At 43.5% G+C, this 23,883-nt stretch overlaps 1 protein-coding gene across 10 annotated transcripts in view; it reads right to left on the bottom strand.

Moving 5' to 3' along the window:
* The window catches only part of LOC102447280 (maestro heat-like repeat-containing protein family member 1), a 77,125-nt gene that overhangs the window by 30,703 nt on the left and 22,539 nt on the right, over positions 1-23,883 (bottom strand). For 9 of the 10 annotated variants that reach the window (XM_075924938.1, XM_075924942.1, XM_075924945.1 and 6 more), the window contains 15 exons: positions 23,106-23,184; positions 22,844-22,954; positions 21,638-21,711; positions 21,188-21,310; positions 20,560-20,622; positions 19,859-20,003; positions 18,239-18,282; positions 17,294-17,453; positions 15,701-15,753; positions 14,758-14,865; positions 13,260-13,376; positions 12,744-12,854; positions 10,892-11,047; positions 6,610-6,738; positions 2,999-3,078 (listed from right to left, as the gene is read on the bottom strand). In XM_075924938.1, the coding sequence (XP_075781053.1) occupies positions 2,999-3,078; positions 6,610-6,738; positions 10,892-11,047; positions 12,744-12,854; positions 13,260-13,376; positions 14,758-14,865; positions 15,701-15,753; positions 17,294-17,453; positions 18,239-18,282; positions 19,859-20,003; positions 20,560-20,622; positions 21,188-21,310; positions 21,638-21,711; positions 22,844-22,954; positions 23,106-23,184 (1,553 nt within the window). The remainder of the gene's footprint in view (positions 1-2,998; positions 3,079-6,609; positions 6,739-10,891; positions 11,048-12,743; positions 12,855-13,259; positions 13,377-14,757; positions 14,866-15,700; positions 15,754-17,293; positions 17,454-18,238; positions 18,283-19,858; positions 20,004-20,559; positions 20,623-21,187; positions 21,311-21,637; positions 21,712-22,843; positions 22,955-23,105; positions 23,185-23,883) is intronic. The other variant, XM_075924944.1, reaches the window with a different exon arrangement.

Genomic DNA, 23,883 nt, shown 5'->3' with positions numbered 1-23,883 from the left:
ATCCCAGAGATAGGAAAATTAGCTTTTTCCTCACTTTCTTTAGAGGGAGTTCATAAAGCACACAGTAAGTTAACTATGTCAATAAATATTGCTTATGGGTAGATCTTGGTATAAACCAGGGAACAAGCCATGTTTGAATTCTGAAGTCTTTGTTGACAATTCAATATATACATATTTTTGCAAACCACAAGGCTTCCGTTGCTTTAGTCAGAAAATATAGTGGCACCATCTACTGGCCATAATCCTGCTGCACCCTTTTTGCATTTCTAGCACAATGTACATGTTGCACAGTGCGTATAGGCTTGCAAGGGTTAGATTTTATGTTGATAAACATTGATTTCACCATACAAAGAAACGGATGAAAAATATTTCCACTGATAATAATCTAAATGTACAGGGAGCCAACAAAAGAGAAAGGCTGCTTGAGAACTTGTTAGAGTCTAAGGGTAATATTCTTTTTTTATTCTGACATGTGTTGTTGATAATTTGTATTTTAACTTTTAATTTAAATTCATAAAAATAAAAAAACTTGATATAAACTTGAATATTATCTGTCAAAATTATAAAGAATAAAAATTGAATTCTGCCAAGCCTAAGTATGTACCATTGCCTGGACTACCTGGCTTAGATAGGCTTGCTCAAGTGTATGGTAATTATTTCACCCTCTGCTAACTGTAATACAATCATGACAGTTTCATGGTTTACAGCTGGTAGATAGTAAACAAAATGTAAACTAATGCTTTCAAAGTATTTGCATTAAGCGCTCAGTGTCAGTAATATCTTAGTTTTGGTTGTGTTCATATTTAAAATTCTTCGTATCCTTTTGCCTCTGCCAAACTGACCACCATTTTTTTAACAAAATCGTATATGGCAAAATTACGTCAACGGTTCTTTGTTGAACGAGTGAAATATGCTGTAAGTATACTTGTAACAAGCTAACAACCAAATTAATGCAACCTATGCAGTATACGGTACAGGTGAGCGGCACCTTTACATTTCAGCAAGTTGAAGCAATTTCTCATAACATTTTGTGACTGACAAATTTGTTTCCTGAAGTTTATTACCCAGGATTCTATGCAACTATAAAAACAGTTTGTTGCAACTTCATAACAAATATTGAGCTGGACTGTCAGACTAATAATACAGATGGTGGCCATCAGAGAGCTAGCTGGTTATCTCCATAATTTTCTGCCTGGCCCTGATCCCAGAAGTCAGAGTAACCTGAGGAAGTGTTTGGCATTTGAGGACAGTTAGAGAAGGTATGGCCAGAGTGCATTGTGATCCATGTCCTGATATATCCATTAAATTAGGGATTAGTGTAAGGCTTTGTGGAGAGTGCACAGTGACCATGTCTGTCGCTAAACCTTGTGAGTGTGGAATGTGATCCTACCATAGTCTTTAGCTTCCTCCCTGCCCTCTTTGGTGTAATTTGTGCACTGAGGGACACTAAGGCCATGTCTACACTGCACAGTTATTTTGGAATAAGGTACACTGGAATAGTTATTCCGAAATGGCTTATTTTGAAATAGTACGTCTACACTGCAGGGAGCCTCAAAATTAGTCCGAGGCAGGCTTCCCTAATGTAGACATGCCAATCTGATTTAGAGCCCCAGGAAGAATAACTAGGAGTGGCCCTGGTAAGAGGCTATTTCGAAATAGCAGCAGTGGAGTGTCCACACACACCTTATTTCAAAATAGCTATTTCAGAATAGGTGTTATTCTTCGTAGAATGAGGTTTACAGAAGTTGAAAAAAGCCGTCTGTTATTTTGAAATTATTTCAAAATAACAGAATTGCTGTGTAGATGCACACATAGTTATTTCAGAATAACAGCCATTATTCCAAAATAACTTTGCTGTGTGGACACACCCTAAGGTAAGTCTACATTGCAACACTATTTTGAAATAACTAGCACTATTCCAAAATAATGTAGTCTGCGTCTACACAGCAGGCAGTTATTTCAAAATATTGTCAAAATCCTGTCAAGCCGGAGGACTTCTTACTCCGACTCCTGTAACCCTCATTGTATGAAGAGCAAGAGAAGTCTAAGGAAGAGTGCTCTATTTCTAAATAAGTGCTGTGTAAACACTCCCTATTTCGAAATAAGGTATTTTGAAGATACACAATTGATGTAGCTCAATTTGCACAGCTTATTTTGAGTTAAGCCCTGCAGTGTAGACGCACCCTAAGGAGTAAAGAGTTTGCTGTGACTATGGCTGACCCATATGCAAGTAGACCCAAGGGAAGGGGAGAAGGCTCTTTACACAACTTCACAGGGGCCATACACAATTTGACCTGTCTTGTATCTGTAATAAAGTCTCAGCAGGGTAGCTGTGTTAATCTGTAACCTGAAAAACTATGAGTAGCCCTGTGGCATCTTAGAGACTACAAAAATATGTACAGCCTCTCTCTGACTTATGAACCGGTTACGGACCAAGCACTTGGTCGTAACTCGGTTTGTTCGTAAGTCGGACCCCATAGAATTACACACGACCGCGGTGTTTGTAAGCGAGGATCGCGTTCGTAACTCAGGGTCTGTCGTTTATGACAGTGTCGGTCGTAACTGTGAACAGTCATAAGTCGACCGTTTTCAACTCGGGGACCGGGTGTATAGTATCATGAGCTTTCATGGGCAAAACCTATACTACTCACTGAATCTGTAATATATGTAATACTACTTCATGCCTCTGTGGTTCTTGTGCCTTGTACAGGGGAAAGGAGAAAAGAATCTGAAGAGCCAGAATGTGTCTGGCTTGTCTCTGGTACTGTGATGTCTCCCCAACCCATGCAATCAGGCACTGCTTGCCACATACTCCACAGTATCCATTTCAGAAATGCTGCAATAAATTACAGAAACTTTGACCCAAACCACCAGGGAAACCTTTTTTTAGTTGCTCACAGAAAAGCTCTTCACTTTACCAGGTGCTATCCTAGGGGTAATATGGAGCAGAGACTCAAGACTGAAATCTGATGGCATGCTGGTTGAACTTTCACAATACCTCAGATTTGTGACAACAATCATGGCCTGCTGGCGCACGGGGTTAGACAGCAAGTTCACTGACTCTTCTTCAATCAGCTTCTGTAAATCAAAGAGGTGACAGAATAGAAGCAAGTGAGCACCAGCTTTGACCATCAACACCCTATCCTTATTTTCTCCCAGACACCGGATATTATACAGTTCTGCAGCACCAGTCAGTACTAGTGTAAGCAACACACCTGCTGGGTGTGGTGTACTATTCCATGCAGTGGCATGTAGATCACTTGAGGGTACGTCTACACAGCACCCTAAACTCGAAATAAGATACACACTTTGCATAATGCAAAGCATGTATCTTATTTCAAATCTATTTCAGAATAGCTTATTTTGAAATTTGGTGCATCTACACAGCATCAAATTTCGAAATAATGTGCTATTTCGATCCATCCCTTAACCTTTATGCAATGAGGTTTACCAGGATGGCAAAATAGCATGCACGTTCCTTCAAAAAATATTTCAAAATAATGGGCAGCTTGTGTAGACGCGAGGTAGCTATTTTGGGATACCTCCAGTATCCCAAAATAGCCATGCAATGTAGACATACCCTTACGGAGAGAAAGAATGAGTGTGCTCTATGGCCTTAGCTGGGACCCAGCTGGCATTTAGCACAAGCTGTAGCGGTTCATGCACTAAGCTCCAGAAATCCCAGGTTCAGTTTTGCCTGTCGGCATTACACTAGCTCCAGAGAGAAACAGAGCTGCTATTTAATCTCCGGAGCTCTCCAGATCTTAACTGTAAGAAGAATTTGACTATAGATCAAGTGACTAAAACAATTTCAAGTCCTTTTTAAAGAGGAAATCTATCCAGACCCTGCCGTATCTCATTTTCTATGTGCCATAAAAACCTTCTTAAACTGATTCAGTCAGTATCTCCACAATACACAGATAGACAGTTCTGAGAGATCCTGGGAGAGGCTTCCAAGTTCTGCTAAAGGCACATGGGTGCCCTGACAGGTTCGGCAGAAAGAGCAGGGTGGCTAAAAGCAGCATTGGTGGTCATTGCACTATATATTTGAGTGCTAGGGGTATGCAGTGTGCATGCATTTAAATGCTGAAAGCTGGTCTCTGGATGCTGGGCATGCACTCAAGATACGAGTGACTGTAAATTGCAGGAGGCCAGCAATAACAGTAGGCAGGGTTAATTCTGACAGGCCATGTAAACTGTGATAATTGAGGCTATGTCTACACTGCAGTAGTCCCATGCTGGCTGGCCTGGGCTCAGGGGTGTTTAATTGCAGGGTAGACATTCAGGCTCAGGCTGCAGGCTGGACTCTAGCACTCCCAAATCTTGAGGTGTAGCTCAAGCCCAAACATCTACACCACAATTAAACAATCCCTGAGCCCGAGCCTGCCAGACTCAGTCAGCTAGCACAGGCCAGCCAACTGTAGTGTAAACCTACCCTAAGAGAGGTGTAGAGTCAACATAGCACAGATGGAGAATATATGATAAAACAGAGCTGTCCACGTGCTGAACCTTTTAAAGACCCAAAGACTGCATGTTCCTTCTCCAGATCCTGCTAAATCTAAAATTGCTCAGTGTTGAGAAAACCTCCCTGCAGCCACCAACCAGTGAAACACCAGGCCATGGTGGAAAGATATCACCGAAGTGGCAATGGGGAAAGATATCACTGTAGTTTTATTGGGAAAGTAAGGGTTCTTTCTTCATCTGCTCCCCCCCGCCTCCGCCTCCCCCAGCTGGACTATTCCTCTGGGTCCCTGCTCGCTCACAGTCATTTCAGGCTGCCTCAACTGGGGGTTTACAGCATGCTTGAACCTCCTGGCCATTTCATTACTGGATGGCTTCTCTCCCTACTATTTCCTCTGTCATAGCCTAAGTCTGAGGCACATGGCTAGGGCTCCCAACTAGTTGCTGCTCTATGTTACCCCTACCTAAGGGCTTCCTCCACTGATCCCCTGCATTCCAATAAATTCAATGTTGCCTCTGACTGCTTGTCATGAATAAGGCTAGGGATTCGCTAACCCGGATGCACCCATAATGTCACAGCTGCAAAAGAGGGTCAGATTGGCCTTTGACTGAAGAGGGAATTCACCTCAACACCAGTGTTCCCGCTAAGCTGCATGGCAGCACAGCTTCACAGGTGATTAATCAGCCTCTCCCAGTCAGAAGCTCAGGACTCCAGGCAGGGAGCTGACTGACCGGGTAGGGTAATTAATCACCTGTAAAGTTGTGCCTGTCATGCAGCTTAGAGGGAACACTGCTCAACACCCGTCCAGAGTCATCCACCCATGTAACCATTTACAACTGAGGCCAACGCCTCAGACTTTGCCATTGTTGCAATATTATCTCACCACGTGGGGCCTCACAAATATCTCCATCCCTGTACTTTTTATTCTTGGAAACCTTTCACCCCAGTGGATGACAATACATCTGGGAAAGAGATGTAGGGATCCAGGTGGCTTTTGAGGGAATGGCACCACCTCCTAGAAGAAGCCTCACTCCTGGCCCCGGTCCTAATGGAACACAAGGATCTGGAGGATCTATGTCTTAACTAACATTTAGAATGACTGATTTCTCTTCTTTGTTTGCCTCAACTTTGTACTAACCTATCACCCAGGGATAAGAAACAGAAAGGCAGATGCCCTCCCCAACAAAGATGAATATCATGAACCTGGCGAAGAGTTCTCTGCCACCATGCTCAGGGTGTCCACATTTATCAACATCTGTCAAAGTCTGACATCCTCCATCCACTCCTTGCTCCCCAACAACCCATTTGCCACCCAGATCCACAAGAATCTGAATAATGAAGTTACCCAACCAGATTCCTAGTTCTGACTACGAAATAGCCACCTCTATCACAAGAATTGTATTATGTTCCGGGGAGACAACTTTGGCTTCAGGTATTAACATTATGCTTCATTTCACTACATGCAGGCCATTTTGGCTAATTCATGAGCTGGAATTTGGTTTTGATGAGCTTCTAATGACCAGGCCTGTCAGCTTACTGCAAGTTCTATGTCTGTACCAAGAACCCACAATCAAGATCTTTAGGAGTCCTCTAGCCCAGGGGTCGGCAAATAGCAGCCCATAGGCCAGATCCAGTCTGCCGGGGTTAGTCTCTGGTGGGCCCACACATTGCTGTATTTACCTGTGCCTCTGCAGGTATGGGGGATCAAAACTCCTGTTGGCCATAGAACACTGTTCCCAGCTAATGGGAGTTGTGATTGCCCGCACTTGTGGAGGAACAGGTAAATATAGCAACAGCGGCCCACCAGAGGCTAACCCTACTGAACCACCACCATTTTATTGCCCACACCTTGAAAGATCCCAGATCTACGTGGACTAGCCTTGCAACCAGGTTCCAGCAACTGATTCAAAGTGCCGCACCTGTGTATGTGGCTGCATGTCCTCAAAGTCTGCACACAAACTCCATCACTCCCAGTGTTTTACTGTCAGTATTTCTCAGAATTCTCTATAATTGCTCATTAACTTTGATCCAATGAACCGAGGCCCTGGGCCAGATTCTGCATTCATTTCTAGGGTGTAAAATGTGAAGCCCGTGGAGATACTCCAAGAATTAGACAGCTGTAACGGAGAGCTGTGTATTTTACTCACCACCATGAAAGCCACAATCATTGTTTTCTGTGAGAATTCATGGGCTTCTTTTGCTTTTTGGGCAATGTCGCCAACAGTTCTGGTGAATGCAGCCACTGACCTCAGAAAGTTCAGCTTCAGACTTAGGTTCTAAGTGAGGAATGGGGAGAGGGACAGATTAATAGCACAGAACTCTATGTCAGGAGATATAAAGCAGTTTAGGTCTTGGCTAGACTAGAACATAACATTGTGATGTAGTTCCAGCTAGTTTGCTTCTACTAATAGAGTAAAATGTTGACACCATCTCCCCTCACAGGCCTTAACTCAACCAGTTTATCACACTCTAAAGCATGCTGACTTTCTCTACGAGAGTTTTAAAAGGTGTTAATTCAGTGGTGGGCAATCTGCAGCCCGAAGTCTGTGGTTGCATACAAAATTTTGTATCTGCATCCACATCTGTATCTGCAAAAATGAGACAGGGATATTTGCATCCACATCCATGGATACCTGCAGATATAAATCGGATAGCTTCCATGTTGCTATATAAAATTTATATTCACATCCATAAAAGTGACCCGCAGATATAAAGTGGCTATCTAAGGATTAGCCACATGCAGCCCATCTGGGGTTCTACGAGTGGCCCACAAGACATTTTGTTTACTGTGGCCCACACACAGGATTGCCAGATTCCATTCATTTCTATCCACATACATTTTTTCCTACCAGTATTAATAAAGGGACATTTGCATAAAGAAAGGGCCCATGAGCTGAAGTCCATGCTGATTGCACACAACATTAACTGGAAAAGCTGAGCACTCCCTCTTCATCCAATCAAAGTATTGCTATGGTTCAATCCGCACACCCCGCAAATTCTAGGTATGTTAATGCAGTTAGCAAAACTACCCTATCCCTGGAGACCATATTGATTATGACAATTTTGCAACCCACTGAGTTGAAGGAGGCAGCCCACTCACTAGCCAAGGTTGCCCATCACTCTATTAATTAGACCAAGATAGCTAATGCTATATAACATTATGCTTTTACAGCCTAGTCTAGATAAGGCCTTAGAGAGCTCATATCAAAGCACATTAGTCCCTTACTCACTTTCCTGTTCCACATTCTGAGGCTAAATCTACACTAGAGGCCTTACAGTGACACAGCTATACCGCTGAAGCTGCAACACTGTATGGTCTCCCGTGTCGCTCTCCCGTCGGCATTAAGAAAACCTCCATTAAAAAGCGATGGTAGCTATGCCAGAGGGAGAACTTCTGTCACTGACATAGCGCTGCCCACACCAGCACTTTTCTCACTGAAAGGTATGTGGGTCGGATGAGTGTTTTTCCTCACATCCAACAAAAGTTCTACCAGCACAAGTGCTAGCATAGCTATAGCCTAAGAAATGTCCTCTCTTTATCCAACTAATATCCAACATCAGTGCTCATTGCTTGAGCTAAAGGGCAAAAGTTACTATTACGTGTTAAGCCCTTATGACCCACTGAAATACAGGAACATAAAGAGGGAGCCATGTGTATTTAGTATCTCCATACAAGTATCATTTGTTTTAATTATAGGTTGAACCTCTGGTAACTAGGGGTATGTCTACACTACAAAGTTAATTCGAACTAACAGACATGCAAACCGCTAGTTCAAACTTAATTCGAACTAGCGGAGAGCTTAATTCGAACTAGGTGAACCTCATTTTACGAGGACTAACGCCTAGTTCCAATTAGCTAGTTCGAATTAAGGGCTGTGTAGCCACTTAATTCGAACTAGTGGGAGGCTAGCCCTCCCCAGCTTTCCCTGGTGGCCACTCTGGGCACCACCAGGGAAACTCGTCTGCCCCCCTCCCGGCCTCCGATCACTTAAAGGGGCATGGGCTGGCTACGGTGCCCGTGCCAGGAGCAAGCCTGCCAGCACCCAGCCAGCAGACCCTGCACCTGGCATGGCTCGAGCCAGCCACCCGCTGCCTCCCAGCCCTCCGCCTCTTCCCGGGAGCAGGCTGGCGGCTCCCGGGAGCCTGCCCGGGTCTGCAAGATGTGGGTGCCCGCTTGGTCTAGTGCGGAGATCGTGGACCTCATCCACGACCTCCGCACTAGGCACAGGAAAGTGGCTGTCTAGGGCAGGATAGCTGCCAGCCTGGCCACCCAGGAGCAGGTTGGCATGAAAATCAAGGTGGTCCACTGAGACCCCCAACCCTGAGCCCTGAGCTTAGAATGTCTGTACTGGGTCAGACCAAAGGTCCATCTAGCCCAGTAGCCTGTCTGCCGACAGCGGCCAGCACTAGAGACCCTGGAGGGGATGGACCGAAACAATGACCAAGCCATTTGTCTCGTGCCATCCATCTCCAGCCTTCCACAAACAGAGGCCAGGGACACCATTTCTATCCCCTGGCTAATACCACTCCATGGATCCAACCTCCATGACTTTATCTAACTTCTCTTTAAACTCTGTTCTAGTTCTAGCCTTCACAGACTCCTGCAGCAAGGAGTTCCACAGGTTGACTATTTGCTTTGTGAAGAAGAACTTTCTGTTATTAGTTTGAAGCCTGCTACCCATTCATTTCACTTGGTGTCCTCTAGTCCTTCTATTATGGGAACTAATGAAGAACTTTTCTTTATGCACCCTCTCCACACCACTCATGCTTTTATAGACCTCTATCCTATCCCCCCTCAGTCTCCTCTTTTCTAAGCTGAGAAGTCCTAGTCTCTTTAGCCTCTCTTCATATGGGACCTGTTCCAAACCCCTGATCATTTTAGTTGCCCTCCCCTCTCCCACCTCCTTTTCCCAGTCTCCCCCAGTTTTGTTCAATAAAGAGAGTTTCTATTTTTGAACACACGTGTCTTTTATTTTGTACATCAGGAAGGGGGGCTAGGGAAGGGTAAGTGGAAGGAGGTGAGGGAAGAATGGGGTACGAGCCCCCGATGGGGAGGTCTGGGGTGGCTCTGTGGGCTTCTCGGGGTGGAAGCTCTCCTGAAGCCCCTTGATTGACCCCCCCTCCGGATGGCAGCCTGTGGCAAGTGCAGCTGGGCTGATGGCCGAGTGCTGCGACGTGCCGAGTGTGGGCACTCAGGGCACTCCAAGCCAGGACTGCTTTGCAAGCAGGGAACCCCTGAGAACTGTCTGTCCGGGGTGGGGGTCGGGTCCCTTTAAGCACAGCCGGCCTGCCCAGTGCATCCAGGAGCCCGGCATGCCTGCAGCGGGTCTGCCTGCCTTACCAGGGAAGGGGGTGGGGACTGGCAGGGAAGCAGAGCTGGCGGGGGTGGGGAGTGGCCAGTTCAGGGCTCGGGGGCCAGTAGCAGGGGAGCAGATATGACCATCTCGGGTCCGTCAAAATCCCTTATCCGTGACTGGTCAGGTCCCGAGAGTGCCGGACCAGGGAGGTCCAACCTGTATCATGATTAACATAACATTTATTAAGGCTGTAACTTACCATTTAAGATGATAACAAATCACTCTAACCATGACAATATGAATTTGAAAAATGAAAAGCTATAAAGGTAAACTTTTCAGTTTAATTTAAATAAGAAGGGAACAGTCTGAAACTGGCCAGTTGCCGTATCTATAAAAATATCCATTAGTAACACTGATCACTCCCTGCTACTTTTCATGATCAAGATGGAAAGAGACATTTTCTACCCCATTCCATAGATCCTGTGACCAAGAATTTGACAAATCTCCTGCTCCCAGGACATGCTGAGATGGCAAAGTTAAAAAAAAAACCTTTTCCTCCGATTCCAGTTCTGATAACCAAATGACAAGTCACAGCACTGTATTTGGATAACACTAACCTTGCTAGAAAAGATTACCACCAATCTCACCTATTAGTCTTAGAAACATCTGAAAACAGACATGGGAGAGGCACAAGGAATATAGAGAGAAGATATCTGGTAACTATACTGTATCTTTCTCTGGATCTGTTTTTCAAACACCAAATCAGAAATCCTCATTCTGCTTTAAAAATCATTATTATTGTCTTTTAAAAAAGGAAAGATCTTGGGAACGTATAGAACAGCAAGTGTTACTTCAGAATCAGGAAAACCAGTCAGATGGGATCACTAGTCTGATTGAGAATGGCAATCCCTATGTTCCTATGCTGTGGCTGCAATGCGGATATGGAGGCCCTACCATGACTTCTTTCCAGAATATTCACGTGAGAAGCTATGATATGACGACGTCCTAGCAGTTTCCTGTTAGTTTCCTAGTTGAGACAAGCTGAGCCCAAAACAAAGACTGCTGCCCCCCATGAACTCGAAAGCTCAAGGAGGAGAAAGCATTGTTAGCAATAGATCCAGATTCATCATACCGTGGCTGAGGCAGTATAGCGGCAATGGTGGTATAACATTTGGGATAGGATGTGGTCTACCCAGGGCAGGATGTTGTCCTTTGTTTCCTTAGCCATCTGGTCATAGCAAAGGTGAAGGGTGCTGGATGTCATACTCCACATACTCTGCTGTGCATCCTGTGGCAGAAGGGGAGATAAATGCAAACTCATCTTTCCAGATCTCTCACTCTCACTCTCTCACACACACACCCCACCACCAGAACTGCTCTGCAGTCCAAATATTCAGCGCTACAAAATTGTCTCCAGACAAAGAAAAACACCTGTATATGAAGGTGATGTTCTCTGAAAGGCTAAGAGTCATGGGCTTTATGGCCAGGGGGATCATTATGACCATCTGGTCTGACACCTCCTGCATAGCACAGCCACTAGATTTCACCCAGTGATTCTTGCAGTGGAGGAGGGGATTATTCTTCCCTCTGTGTGAGTGAACTCTACTGAGGCCAGTAACTTGTGACTGAACGAGAACAAATCTAATCGCTCTCTTAAAAGGACGCTCACTCTTAAATAAGAGCGGCAAGTAAGGAATTGACAAGAGCTGTGATATCGCAAGAGAAATCTCCATTGTGTTAGCATGGTCTGAAGGAGCTCTGCCTTGACATTTAGCGATGAGCTGTGGGGAAAAGACTTCAGGACCAGACTGTGGTGACATAACCACATTTACTCCGCCTAGGTATTCAGCAGACAGAGCTGGGTGGCCAAAGTGGCCAAGCGTGGCTATTGTCGGCTCAGCACCACCCTCTTTCAGGAGACCGGCATTTAAATATCAGAAGAAGGGAACACTAAGCAGCATCTTCTCCATGTGTGTGTGGGGGGGAGAGGGCTGTAACCCCAGTGGCCCCCAAGACAATGTGCTAACATGTCTCCTTTACCGTATTTCATAGCATTCATCCCTGCAGTCCTTTACACATCGGAATAATCTTTTCCAAGCCCATGGAGCTGAATAAGGGTTACTCCATGAACAAGAATTTGCAGACTTGGGCCCATAGTTTGTATCAAGCAGCGACATGAACGCCACACGAAGGCTGAATTTTAAAATCACGCCAACACAGGAAATTCAGCTTCCCACAACAACCTTAACTCTCCTACTTCGTACATTTGCATTAGAAGGAGGTCTGGAATGGGATATACAAAGGAGATACACCCCTGTCCTGGACACTCTATCCCAGCAGTGGGTGTCAGGCAAGGGATAAAAGGGAAAGTTACTTAGAATCTCTGGTGTCTAATAGCATATAAGGCAACACATTCCCCCACCTCCCTCCACCTGTCCAGAGCAAGATGTTAAAAGAGGAGAGCAGTGCTCAGGCAGGGGCTGACTGGGGAGAAGAGCAGCTCTCCATCTGTGAGAGAGGCCTGGCTCAGGTGAGGAACTGACTGAAGACTTGCAGCATGCCAGAGCCTCCCCAAGGGAAGGCAGGCCTAACGGGGATTGAATGTTTCATTTAGCACCAGTGATCTATCTGCGGCTGCTGATGAATGGGTTTGCTGCAGGTGATGACAGCAGCTAAATAAAAGACCTTTTGTTTCCTTCCACTGGACTGGGAGCTCTGCAGCAGTTTGTCTTGTGCCCAGAAGTGACCATGTCACAGGTCTTCCCCGGAAAGATCACGTGTCACCAGGTAGTATGACCCATTCTCCTACAAAAGTAATTCCTACTGGGAAAAGGCAGCACTCTTCTCCATGACTTTAAACAAATACAGATGACCCCAGAAGTGTCACTGAAAAGAAAGGATGGAGGGGAGACTGAGCCACCTGGTTGCTTTGCAAGCCTCATTTGAGTCATGGTTCCACACAAACAAACACATTTTAGCTGTACCTCATCGGGTGAGCTTCCTTCTGGGTTCATCATGCTAATAAATTCCTGAAGCACCACCAAAGTGTCCGTGAGGTGGCGGGTAGCTACAAGACTGATAGCTGAAGCAATCCCCTAGAACACAAAGTCATGCTTCAGTGTTGAACCTTCCCTTTCCTTGTTCCTCACCTGTACCCTTCAATGGAGCCTTTCCTTCATCCCAGACTTCCCTTCTACATCCCTTTGCCAGCTTTGGAGAGCCTCACTGGCCCTCCTATTCCATTCATACAGAGAGGCAAATGCTAACTCCTCCATCACTCTTCTCCTTTCCCCAGTCTGCTTGGAGATCTTTGACACCCTTTATATTCCTCTTAATTTCCCATCCTCCACTCCAAGATTACATAATTTCTAGTTCACACAGAAATATTTGCTCACTTTTCCGTTTCTCTCTGTGTCCCCCTCTCCACTCTATGGAAATCTTCATTACTGTCCCTTTCTCTCACCACCAAGATTCACTGCTAACTGCTCTGTTTCGCTCACCTCCCTCTCAGCTTCCTCCTGCTGAGAAGTCCGCAGTATAATGCTGAGGTACTCTCTCACCATATCTCTGTTTCTTGATGCCCGTAAGACTGCCCCATAAAATTTATATGGGAAAAACTATAAAAAAATACAGTAGTATCAGTAGATACAGGGGGATGATTATTCCCCATTAGTAAATTTTAGAGCTCCAGTTTGCAGTATATAATACAATAAGAAATAATTTCTTTGGTGCTTCCATGTAGTTGAAAGAACTTCACATCATTATGGGCACCCCATGGCTATGAGTAAAGACTTATGACGTTTGTTGGAGCACTAACTAAAGCCAGTTGCAGTCTGACCCTCCTTAGCTCTAAAATGCCCAGAAAGGCTCATTATATCTTTTGCGAGATGAAGATTTTGTTTCTTTTCATGTGTCTTACAATGGAAGGAGACAGTTTTCAGAAACTGCAATTGGCCATGATCCAGAGATAACATTCAGAATGGAGTTACCAGATCATCATATTTTATCTGCTCACTAAAGCTGAGATTTTAAGAAGTGGGTACCTAAAATTAGGCTCGTAAATCCATATTTAGGCACCTAAATGAGTCTCATAAGTGATAAGCACCAGTTGCTCTCATTTTCACTGGAGCTACATTGTTTTACACCATAGCTAGAGAACTGTAAGAGACAAGACAGAGTAATGGAAATACTACGCTCGATAAATGTATTTTGCCCTCAAAGAGTCGAATCTGTATACGGAGTTATTAGCAACTATTTTGGTAGTCCCACTGTAGCACACAATATTCAATATACATTTTTGAGGTGGATCACCACCTAAGACTGATGGCAGAAGTGTGTTTGAAGTAAGCACTGGAATGAGGAGAGGGTAATCACTTAGCCCGCAATCCAGCAAAGCACTGAGGTACATGCTTAACTTTAAGCATCTGAGTAATCCCATTGAAGTCAATGGAAGCCAAATGGGAACTTAAAATTCTTCTGAGAGAGAATATTAATTTCACTTTCTCTAACAAATAATCCTGTGTTTTTGTAGGTTGTCCCATACAAATTTCATGGTCAACCTGTGAGGAAAAATATACATGTGCATGAGTACTCTGTTGGTACAGGACTTTGACACAGAAGACTGGAAGATTCTTTCCCAGGATAAAGAGCAGCATAGAAGAAGATACAAATACAAGAACAGGAAATGAAATAGAAGAGAGAGCAGTTAAACTAAATGTTATGTAGAGTGAAAGGAATGTATAGAAATGATTGGAACAGGAGGGTTCTACTTTGTCAAGTATTCTGGTGCCATCAGGGAGAACATGTTGTTCAAATGCAGCATAACTTTCAGATCCCTATGGAAAGAGTTTTAATATGTATTCCTTACACACTGACCCTGGGCACCTTGTAATCTAGCCAGTCTGGCATACTTCCATGTCCCCAGAAACCTCTCCTAACACAGGTAGGCTGCATCTGTTATTTCACTCTTACTCTTTACACCCTAAACCCAGAACTGACCTTATCTTGGGGCCTCTGAGAATAGCTTTTACTTTTCACAAGAATCTCATTTGCAAGCTCACAGGACCATGCATCATCCATAATGGCTTCCATTGACCTTTCTAAAAGCTGTTGAGGGTAGGGAGAAAGCCTGTGTTAGGAAGAGCATTTACAGTTCTTCACACTCATCATTACCTATTTTCAAAATATGTGAATAGCCCAACATTTGGAGAAAGCTTGTCTGAGGATCTTTTATTAAGGCAAGACATTAGGAACAGAGTAATTGTGAGAAGGCCTATTTAGTCAGGCATTTGGTCTCCAACAATGACCAGTACCACATATTTTAGAAATAGCATAGGCATGGTTATGACAGGGTGAAGACCTAACTTCATCTCCCTCGCCTGCTTTCTAGAATAACTATGTAAAGAACATTGCACTGGATATTGGCCCAGTGCAAGATAATCTCTCCCTAGGGCAGTGTGGAAAACAGGAAGCTCCAGGGACTACAGAATGTACTACAGTGAACCCTCGCTACTTCGCGGTTCGACCATCGCGGATTCACGACTTCGCGGACTTTTTTCATTACATTATGTATATACGTGAATCCGCGATGGTCGAACCGCGAAGTAGCGAGGGCTCGCTGTATACATGTTAAATATACATGTCCCTACTTCGCGGATTTTCAACTATCGCGGTCGGGTTTGGAACCTATCTACCGCGATAAACGAGGGTTCACTGTATTACAATCACTGTTGTATAACATGCTGTATGTGGGTGCACCAATATGGTTTTGTTGCTCTGTAGATGCAGACAGTTGGTCAGGAAAGATAGGGCAACCAATCCTTTTATGCTACAGATGGCCCTGCATTTGTAACCTTGGTTAGTAGATACATGCTGAGTGCAGGTGGAACATAGTAAGCACATTGTCATAGAACTAAAGGCCCTTAGAGATGATGAATGTTACCTGAAGCAGCTTGTCCTTCCATTTCTCCTCTTCCAGAGTTCCTTCATTATGTGCTAGAAGGGGCAGAAATGCAGCATGTCGGCAAAAGCATTTTGAACACTGTTCAGATTGCTTCAGCAAGACATTATGGAAACTCAGAATACCAGGACGGAGCGAGATGTACCAGGCAGGACAAGGATGTGTACTTTCAGCTTGGCTAATAACATACACGTATGCTATGCAATAAAAGTGTTCCACCACTGGAACAAATTACCAAGAGAAGTGGTGAATTCTCCATCAGTTGATGTCTTTAGATTGAGACAGGATACTTTTTTGGAAGATATACTTCAGTTCAGCAGAAGTTATTGGGATCAATACAGGGGTAACTGGGTGGAATTCTATGACCTATGTTTTATAGGAGGTCAGACTGGATGATTGAATTGTCCCTTCTAGCCTTTAATATCTATTTATCTATGAAAATGTTATTATCAAAATGGATGGAGATACTGCACAACTGGCAGTTTTGGACAAAACAGAAAAGGCTTTAAAGGTGGGATTTTCAAAGAAGCCTATGGGAGCAAGGTGCCCAATTTCCACTGAACGATGGCAGTTTTCAAGTATCTAAATGGGTGTTATAAGGAGGAAGGAGAAAAATTGTTCTCCTTGGCCTCTGATGATAGGACAAGAAGCAATGGGCTTAAATTGCAGCATGGGAGGTTTAGGTTGGACGTTAGGAAAAACTTCCTGTTAGGGTAGTTAAGCACTGAAACAAATTAGCTAGGGAGGTTGTAGAATCTCCATCACTAGAGATATTTAAGAGCAGGTTGGATAGACATCTATCAGGGATGATCTAGACTGTGTTGGGTCCTGCTGTGAGGGCAAGGGAATGGACTTGATGATCTCTCAAGGTCCCTTCCAGTTCTAGTTTTCCAGTATGAATGTCACTGGAATTTAAGTGCATAATTCCCTTTCACTCATTTGAAACATCTCAATTTTAATTCCTTTTCGGACAAATTAAAACCATATTCCCTCCTCTCCTCAGCAGAGTCTAAAAGAATGGCAGGGGCTATATTTGGATAGTTTGATCCTTCTGCTACTCCCCAACACACTGTTACTCAGGGAAAATTCCTGTTGGAAAGCCAATGAGAGCCTGAGTAAGTACTAAGGGCCTCACAAATTGATCCCAGCTAAATAATATAGAAAAAGACATGGTTGACAAACAGCTTTTCCTTCCTTTCCAGTTCTGTTTCAGGGAATCAGGGTTACTAGGAAAGAAAATCCCCAACGGACTCAAGACGGGAGGGGAAGGGAAGGAGGTTTGACTTGCCTCAGGCATCAGAACACCTGTCAAACCATATTTGGACTATATTACACTGTAGTGACTCAAGAGCAAATGTCAACCCATGTGGTGTGCTGGGACAGATAAACCACTCTAAACCCACTTCTGCTACCACTGAAATCAGAAGCAAAACTTCAAATGACTTGAATGGGAGCAGGATTGCATAGGTTTGTAAAATCTGCCCTGACACAGACACATACTACTTCAAAGGAGCCATGCAAGTGTATTCTGAACATTCATCAGTTGTCCTGGGAACCCATCTCCCACTTCCTTACTTTCTAGATATTGAATAAGCTCAGGAATCATCTCCTTCCACAGCTGTCCCAAATCTGAATGCATCACAGGATGAAGAGAGTTGAGAGGGTGGAGGGCATGCAGCAGTTGGAGAGCAACAACCCCACAGCCTCCATCTTTGTAGGGAAACAATGAAATCACCTGGAAAATGAAGAGCCAACATTCAATTCAAGGCTTTAGCAGCAAAAAGGAAAGGTTGGGAGAATAAACTATAATGCTTCATTTTGACCCTTAAAAGATTGCTTGTACAGGGATGGGGATCAGGGTGGTCTAGGACAAGTTGACTTATTTATGGGGAAAATGGCATGTGTAGGACCCCACAAATTAGAGTTATTTCACAAGGATGGCACAGAGGCCTGCTTTCAATTTTCTGTTGCCACACTCGTCATCACTAGAGACCCCCAGTGTTCCAGCAGAGATGTACAGGCATCTGAATCCTTGGAAATGGTCCCTGTCCGCCAACAACCAGTACAGTTTAAGAAAGGCTCAGTGGGCCCGCCCAGAGTATGTCTATACTACATGGTTCCATCAATGGAGCCATGTAGATGAGGTTTCTAGACATAGGGAAATGAAGTGGCGATTTAAATAATCACCGCTTCATTTACATCAAAATGGCTGACACACTGTGCTGATCAGCTGTTTGGCGGCACAGCACAGGAGTCTGGACGCTCCGTGGATGACAAGGGAAGCCATTGTTGACCGCCCCGTTATGCCTTGTGGAATGTGGTTTCCCGGGGCGGTTGACAAGGGATTCCCTTGTCGACGTGGAGCGTTCATACTACCGCGCTGTGCCACCAAACACCAAACATACCAAACATACCCCCATTGACAACATTGGCTTCATAGATGACATATTTTAAATGTTCTTTGATTTATTATTGAACTAAATGCAAATATCCTGGACCAAATAGATGAGAATTTCTTACCAAAAGGCGGATCAGAAGGGCCTGAGGGGTTGGGAGTTCGGTTGCTGTCATAAAAAGAAATAGAAGGTCACTGAGGGTGTGTCTACACAGCAAAGTTATTTCGGAATAACTATGCGAGTGTCTGCACAGCAATTCTGTTATTTTGAAAAATACATCATAATTCTGAGATCCAAAATCTTACTGGGTTAAGAAGCCCCATTGAGTGAGGATTTCAAAGTAAAAGTTGATCTTTAATCTCTCTATACAGTATGTATATACAGCAGTGTTTTTCCGAAATAACAATGTGAGCGTCTAAACAGCAATTCTGTTATTTCAAATTCAATTCAAAATAATGGACGGATTATTCCGATCTCTGTAAACCTCATTCTATGAAAAACAACACCTATTCCAAAATAGCTATTTCAAAATAAGGCGTGTGTAGATGCTCCATTTCTGCTATTTCGAAACAGCCCCTCACCAGGGCCATTCTAAGTTATTCCTCCTGGGGCTCTAAATCGAGATAGCATGTCTACATTAGGGAAGCCTGCCTCAGTCTAATTGTGAGGCTTTTCTACAGTGTAGACGTGCTATTTTGAAATAAACTATTTCAGAACAACTATTCCGGAATAGCTTATTCCGAAATAACTGTGCAGTGTAGATGTAGCCTGACAGAGCACATTTCTGGTACAGGAGAGCTGAGGGGACAACAAATTAAGCTGTGACTTAAAGATTATACATTTTTTACCCATACATAGTGTTTGTTGATCAACAGAGTGGTTCTCTAATTTGTTATAAAGTCTGTCTCAGTTTTTCACTTTTGGACAGCTTAGTATGACCAATAATAAAACAAAGCATTTAAACATCTGGCCAGATGTCCATGTCTCCTGTCAGCATTCCTCCCATCAGGCAGATAGCACTAAAGCTAATGATATTTGAAAAGGTAAAAGAAGACAAGTATCTGGATTGAAAGACAACTGGGTAAATAAGAGACATCAGAATTGGATAACTTATCAAGAAAGGATGCTTGCAAAACACAAAGCAATTATATAGATTCCAGTACCTTTTGAACACTTATATAATGGCAGCTTCAAAGCATATCTATGCCTCTTTGAGCTTTGCTTTTCATCCTTTTGCTATTTAGCATGTCTCAATCCCAACTACCCTTTAATAAAAAATATGAAATGTAGAAGGCAGTCCCATTCAGAGTCTCAAGTAAAGACTTGTGTTGCTCTCCAAATAGTTTAAGGTAGAATTAATATAGCTGATCCCGATTTCCGCCTCCCTGGGAATTTTTTTTTAACATCTGCTTCTATTTAGGTATTATCTCCCTGCTCTTAAAACTCATAAGTTATAGATTCCTAGCATTCAAAACTTAAATGCTGACCAGAGTTTTAGTCAGTGTATGAAACCTGGAATGAAATGCAGCACTTTCATTGGTTGCTTGTGTCTTTACACATGTGTATGCAGGGAAACTAGGCAAGTTCTGTGATCGTCTGAGAAGGTGCCACAAGAACTCGATTGTCTCTTGCTAGTAGGCTAGGTACCTTACTGGTGTCAGTCCTGTAACCTCCAGCAGAAAGTTGCATTTGCATCTTATATTATGAAGAAGATTTAATTAAATGTAGCTTTTCTGATACTAACGTCGTCTGTGTAACTCCCCCAGGTAAGGAGACAGGCCTCCTTTCCCTGACTTTATGAACAAAGACGTCAAGGTCTTGCAGACGGGGATGAAAGTATTGGCATACTCCAGAGGGCACACAAACTGCAGTAGCATTTTCCAGGGCACCTGAAAACAACAAACAGCACAGGTGTGGGTATCTTTATGCATGCGACATGAGCTCTCTTTTGACTTTCTTTTTATCACTGGAAACAAATTGCAGTTGCTCAACCAATACTTCAGAACTCTGACCTCTTATTTAATGGCAGATAGAACTGACTGTCTCTGCCTCTGACAACAGCACATCCAAATCTATACCGTTTTGTGTGGTTCCTCAATCTCATTATGGTCTCGATTCCTCTGGTAAGTTAAATACCTTCAGTAAGCTAATATAAACCCTTAAATGCCAAGGAAATGTAAGGAGGTTAAAATATTCAAAATCTCACAAGAAAAACTTAGCATTTAGCAGGATCAAAGATACTCCTTCCACTCTTCCTAGGCAACCACATATTTCCCTCTTTGTGACAGACAGGCTTTTTTGCATATAAATAGCTCTCATGAGGAACACATTTGAAGGAAGATCTCTTAGAGGTGTGGCCCAGCTGGTGCGTTCAGATAAGGAATTCAGGAAGTCCCTTGAGTGAAACTACTGGTAAGTTCTCAGCCCATGTGTATTCATGCTTACCAGGTTTAAGGTGTTGATACTATACACCTGGACTGCCTCTTCATCCCAGTCACTTCCATGTTTCTATAAATAGATGAAAAGCCAGAACAAGTTAATCTATTTGTCTTCTAATCTCATCGAGATGGTGGGGAAGAAAGATAAAGTAAAGGCTTGGATTACTACAGGTATCAAGAGGAGTCTCTGAAAGACAGTTATTTGGGTCAAACACAGTGGTCCTTAAGAAAGTGGCATCAAGATCCAAATATATCCCCTTTCTTCTCTCAACTTGCTGTGACCCAAAAGCACTTTTCACTGAAAAATTTAAAAAGTGAAATCATTCCCATTCACTTAAAGATTTGTAATTTTTTCTTATTATAAAAAACAAAACCTATGTTTTGGGGTAAAACATACTTGATACCATCCCGTTAACTTAAATAAATGTAATTTGTGGATACTGGTGAAGACAGTAATAAGGGACAGAAAATTATACAGAACATGTGATATTTTTGTATCAATGGTACATAGTGATATATACGTTTATGGCAGGAAAAGGTATAGCAGAGTTTGAAAAGTCCAGGGAAAGACTAACAAGAATTGTTAAGAGGCCAGGAGGATTCAAAATAAGAGGAAAAGATATTCTGTTTCTTACCACAATGCTGCCAGGAAGCTCACACTGCCGAATGAGAAAATCCACCAATACACTGCCTCCTGGCAGAGTGAGATATCCACAGCATGCACAACTTCTAATCAACTGCAAGAGAGGCCTTTTTATCTGCAGGAGACACACCAACAAAGATAGTCAAAGATATCTAAAAATCCCAGCATGCACCACAAATGTATTTTCTAAAATGCTCATCCCCCCACAAAAGATTGTTTACTTTGTATTTCTTAAGCAGGGGCTCTGGTCTTGCTAATCATAAATGAGAAATCAGAGAAGACAGCTACCTCGACTCTGTTGTCAGAGCCACAGTGCCAACTATATGCCTCAGCCTAACAGGCAAAATCCTTACCATTAGTTACATTGGTGATGCTATACATTGATCTCCCACCATAGAAGTTTAAGACAAGCCTGACCCAAGACATCTGAAAGCTTTCTTACCTTATAGATGTTTTCCTGTATGATGAGAGCCACAGACTGCACCATAATCTCTTTCACTTTGTCCATATGAGGAGCTGAAAGGAATACAGAGAGGTGGTTTGGCAGGTTGGAGACCACCACGAGAAGCGCATCACTCTTTCTAACTTCTTTTACCAGCATTCTTGCCTTTTTTGGTGGATTAGATCAATATCTGACTCACTAAGTTTTAGACTCTACCCTCCAAAACAAGCTATGGAAGCAAAACCACTGCCATACTGTAATATTACATCACCTCTGCATGATGTGTCACCATGGCATGGATAGCAATACCTCACTCCAATGGTATTTTGGAACTCTTTCCATAGGTTGCAAGTCTCACCCTAAGCATGCGAGACAGCCCTGTCACAGTGAAGACTATTTTGCCTGATGCTGCTCCTACTGCCAGACTAAGGATACGTTTACACTGCAGGCTTATTTAGGAAAAAGCTATTCCAGAAGATATCTTCCGGAATAGTTTATTTCGAAATAGAGCATCCACACTACAGGGAAGCCTCAAAATTAGTCTGAGGCAGGTTCCCCTAATGTGGATGCGTTGTCTGTGGAGGCACTGGGGAGCAGTAACTTAGAATAGCCCTGGTGAGGAGCTATTTCGGCATAGCAGCAGTGGAGCGTGCACACACACCCTCTTCCGAAATACCTTTTTTGGAAGAGGCGTTATTCCTCATGGAATGAGGTTTACCAACATGGGGAAAGACCCTCCATTATTTTGATTTTCTTTCAAAATAACACAATTGCTGTGTGGATGCTAGTATTGTTTTTCCGGAATAACAGTGTAGTGTGGATGCACCCTAAGACTGAATAGAGCTATGCTGGTTTATACCAGCTGAGGATCTGGCACTAATACATCAGTCAGGTTGTGCACATATTAAAACTGGGAATGTATGCTTGAAATTCTAACACCAAGTTTCAATCTGCCCTGCACACAAGACGCTGGCTCCAAAAATCTGGGGCAGGACCCTTAACTGGGACACAGTTCCACTCAAGTCAGCTGAGAAAGGATTGGGTCCATGGGATTGACAGTCTGCTAATTCATATCATTTTTACACATTCATCTGGTCTTCAGGAAATGGAGGAGCTATGGCACTTGCTAGTGCGAGAGAATATAAGTAAGTAGTAAACAAGCTCCCCTATCACGGTTCTGGTCTCATGTCTTCCTTTGCTACTTACACTCCTCGGCAACTTCTCTCAAGACTGTGAGCGCTGCAGTGCACTTCACCTCTTCTGAGCCTTCCATCTGTTTTCTGAGGAAAGCCATAATCTCCTCCTGATAAACTGGGCCTAGCAGAAGAGAAGTCTGACTAATAACAAATTACATAAAGGGAAACAAACCCAACACTCGATTTCCAAGTGAGGTTTCTCTGAAAACTCAGGAATGCGAGACCCTGTTTCTGTCATTTCATTTCATTTCAATGTTTATTTCTAGTCTTACCCAGCACTTGGAAGGCTCGCAATGCAGAGGTTTGGTTACATTTACTTAGCATATCTGATTCATCAGTCTTAGTGCAAACCTAAAAACAGAAGAAATGCCTGTCACAGATGCATGGTACCATAGCAAAGGAGGATTTGAAACATGCACAGAAGCTGGAAAACATGGAACTTCAACTTGACCATCCCAGGAAGGATTCACAAACCAGCTCCTCTCAGAGAATGAGCACATGGTCTTCATTCAGCCCCACGGGAGTGTCCCAAGAGAATCACCGATACGTTTGTTAATTTTTCCTCTGACAGAAGAACAAGAGTCTATGTGACCCTGATTGATGCATCAGAAGAGGGAATTCCTCCAAAGGGAGTAGTTAGGTTCTTATTCTCATGAGATATCCAGTGATAAACCTTTCAGATTGAGAAGAAAGCAGGATGCGTTTCCTGACCTGAGAGTAGAGCGCAGGACAAAGCTCTTTTGAGAGAAGGGCAGTGCCCCACGTGATAGAGAAGAAAACAGCATCTGAAGGAGGGCAGATCTATGATGGTAGGAAGGGATTAGCAGTGGCTCCACCCTTGGAGTACACATTGCCCACTCAATGGAATAGCAGGACAAAACATTTCTAAACATTTCAATCTTGACAGCCCTCTGCAGAAACGTTAGATTTTTTAAATCCTTTTTTAGGATACCTGAGAAATGAGACCTCCTAGGACAACAAACAAGGAAGTGATGGGGAACATAGAACTGCAAAGGCCCAAATGAACTATTGACCACAAGTGGTATCTGG

This window comes from Pelodiscus sinensis, chromosome 3 (genome assembly GCF_049634645.1).
Source record: "Pelodiscus sinensis isolate JC-2024 chromosome 3, ASM4963464v1, whole genome shotgun sequence".
NCBI lineage: Eukaryota > Metazoa > Chordata > Testudines > Trionychidae > Pelodiscus > Pelodiscus sinensis.
This window is presented reverse-complemented; position numbering and strand designations above follow the sequence as displayed.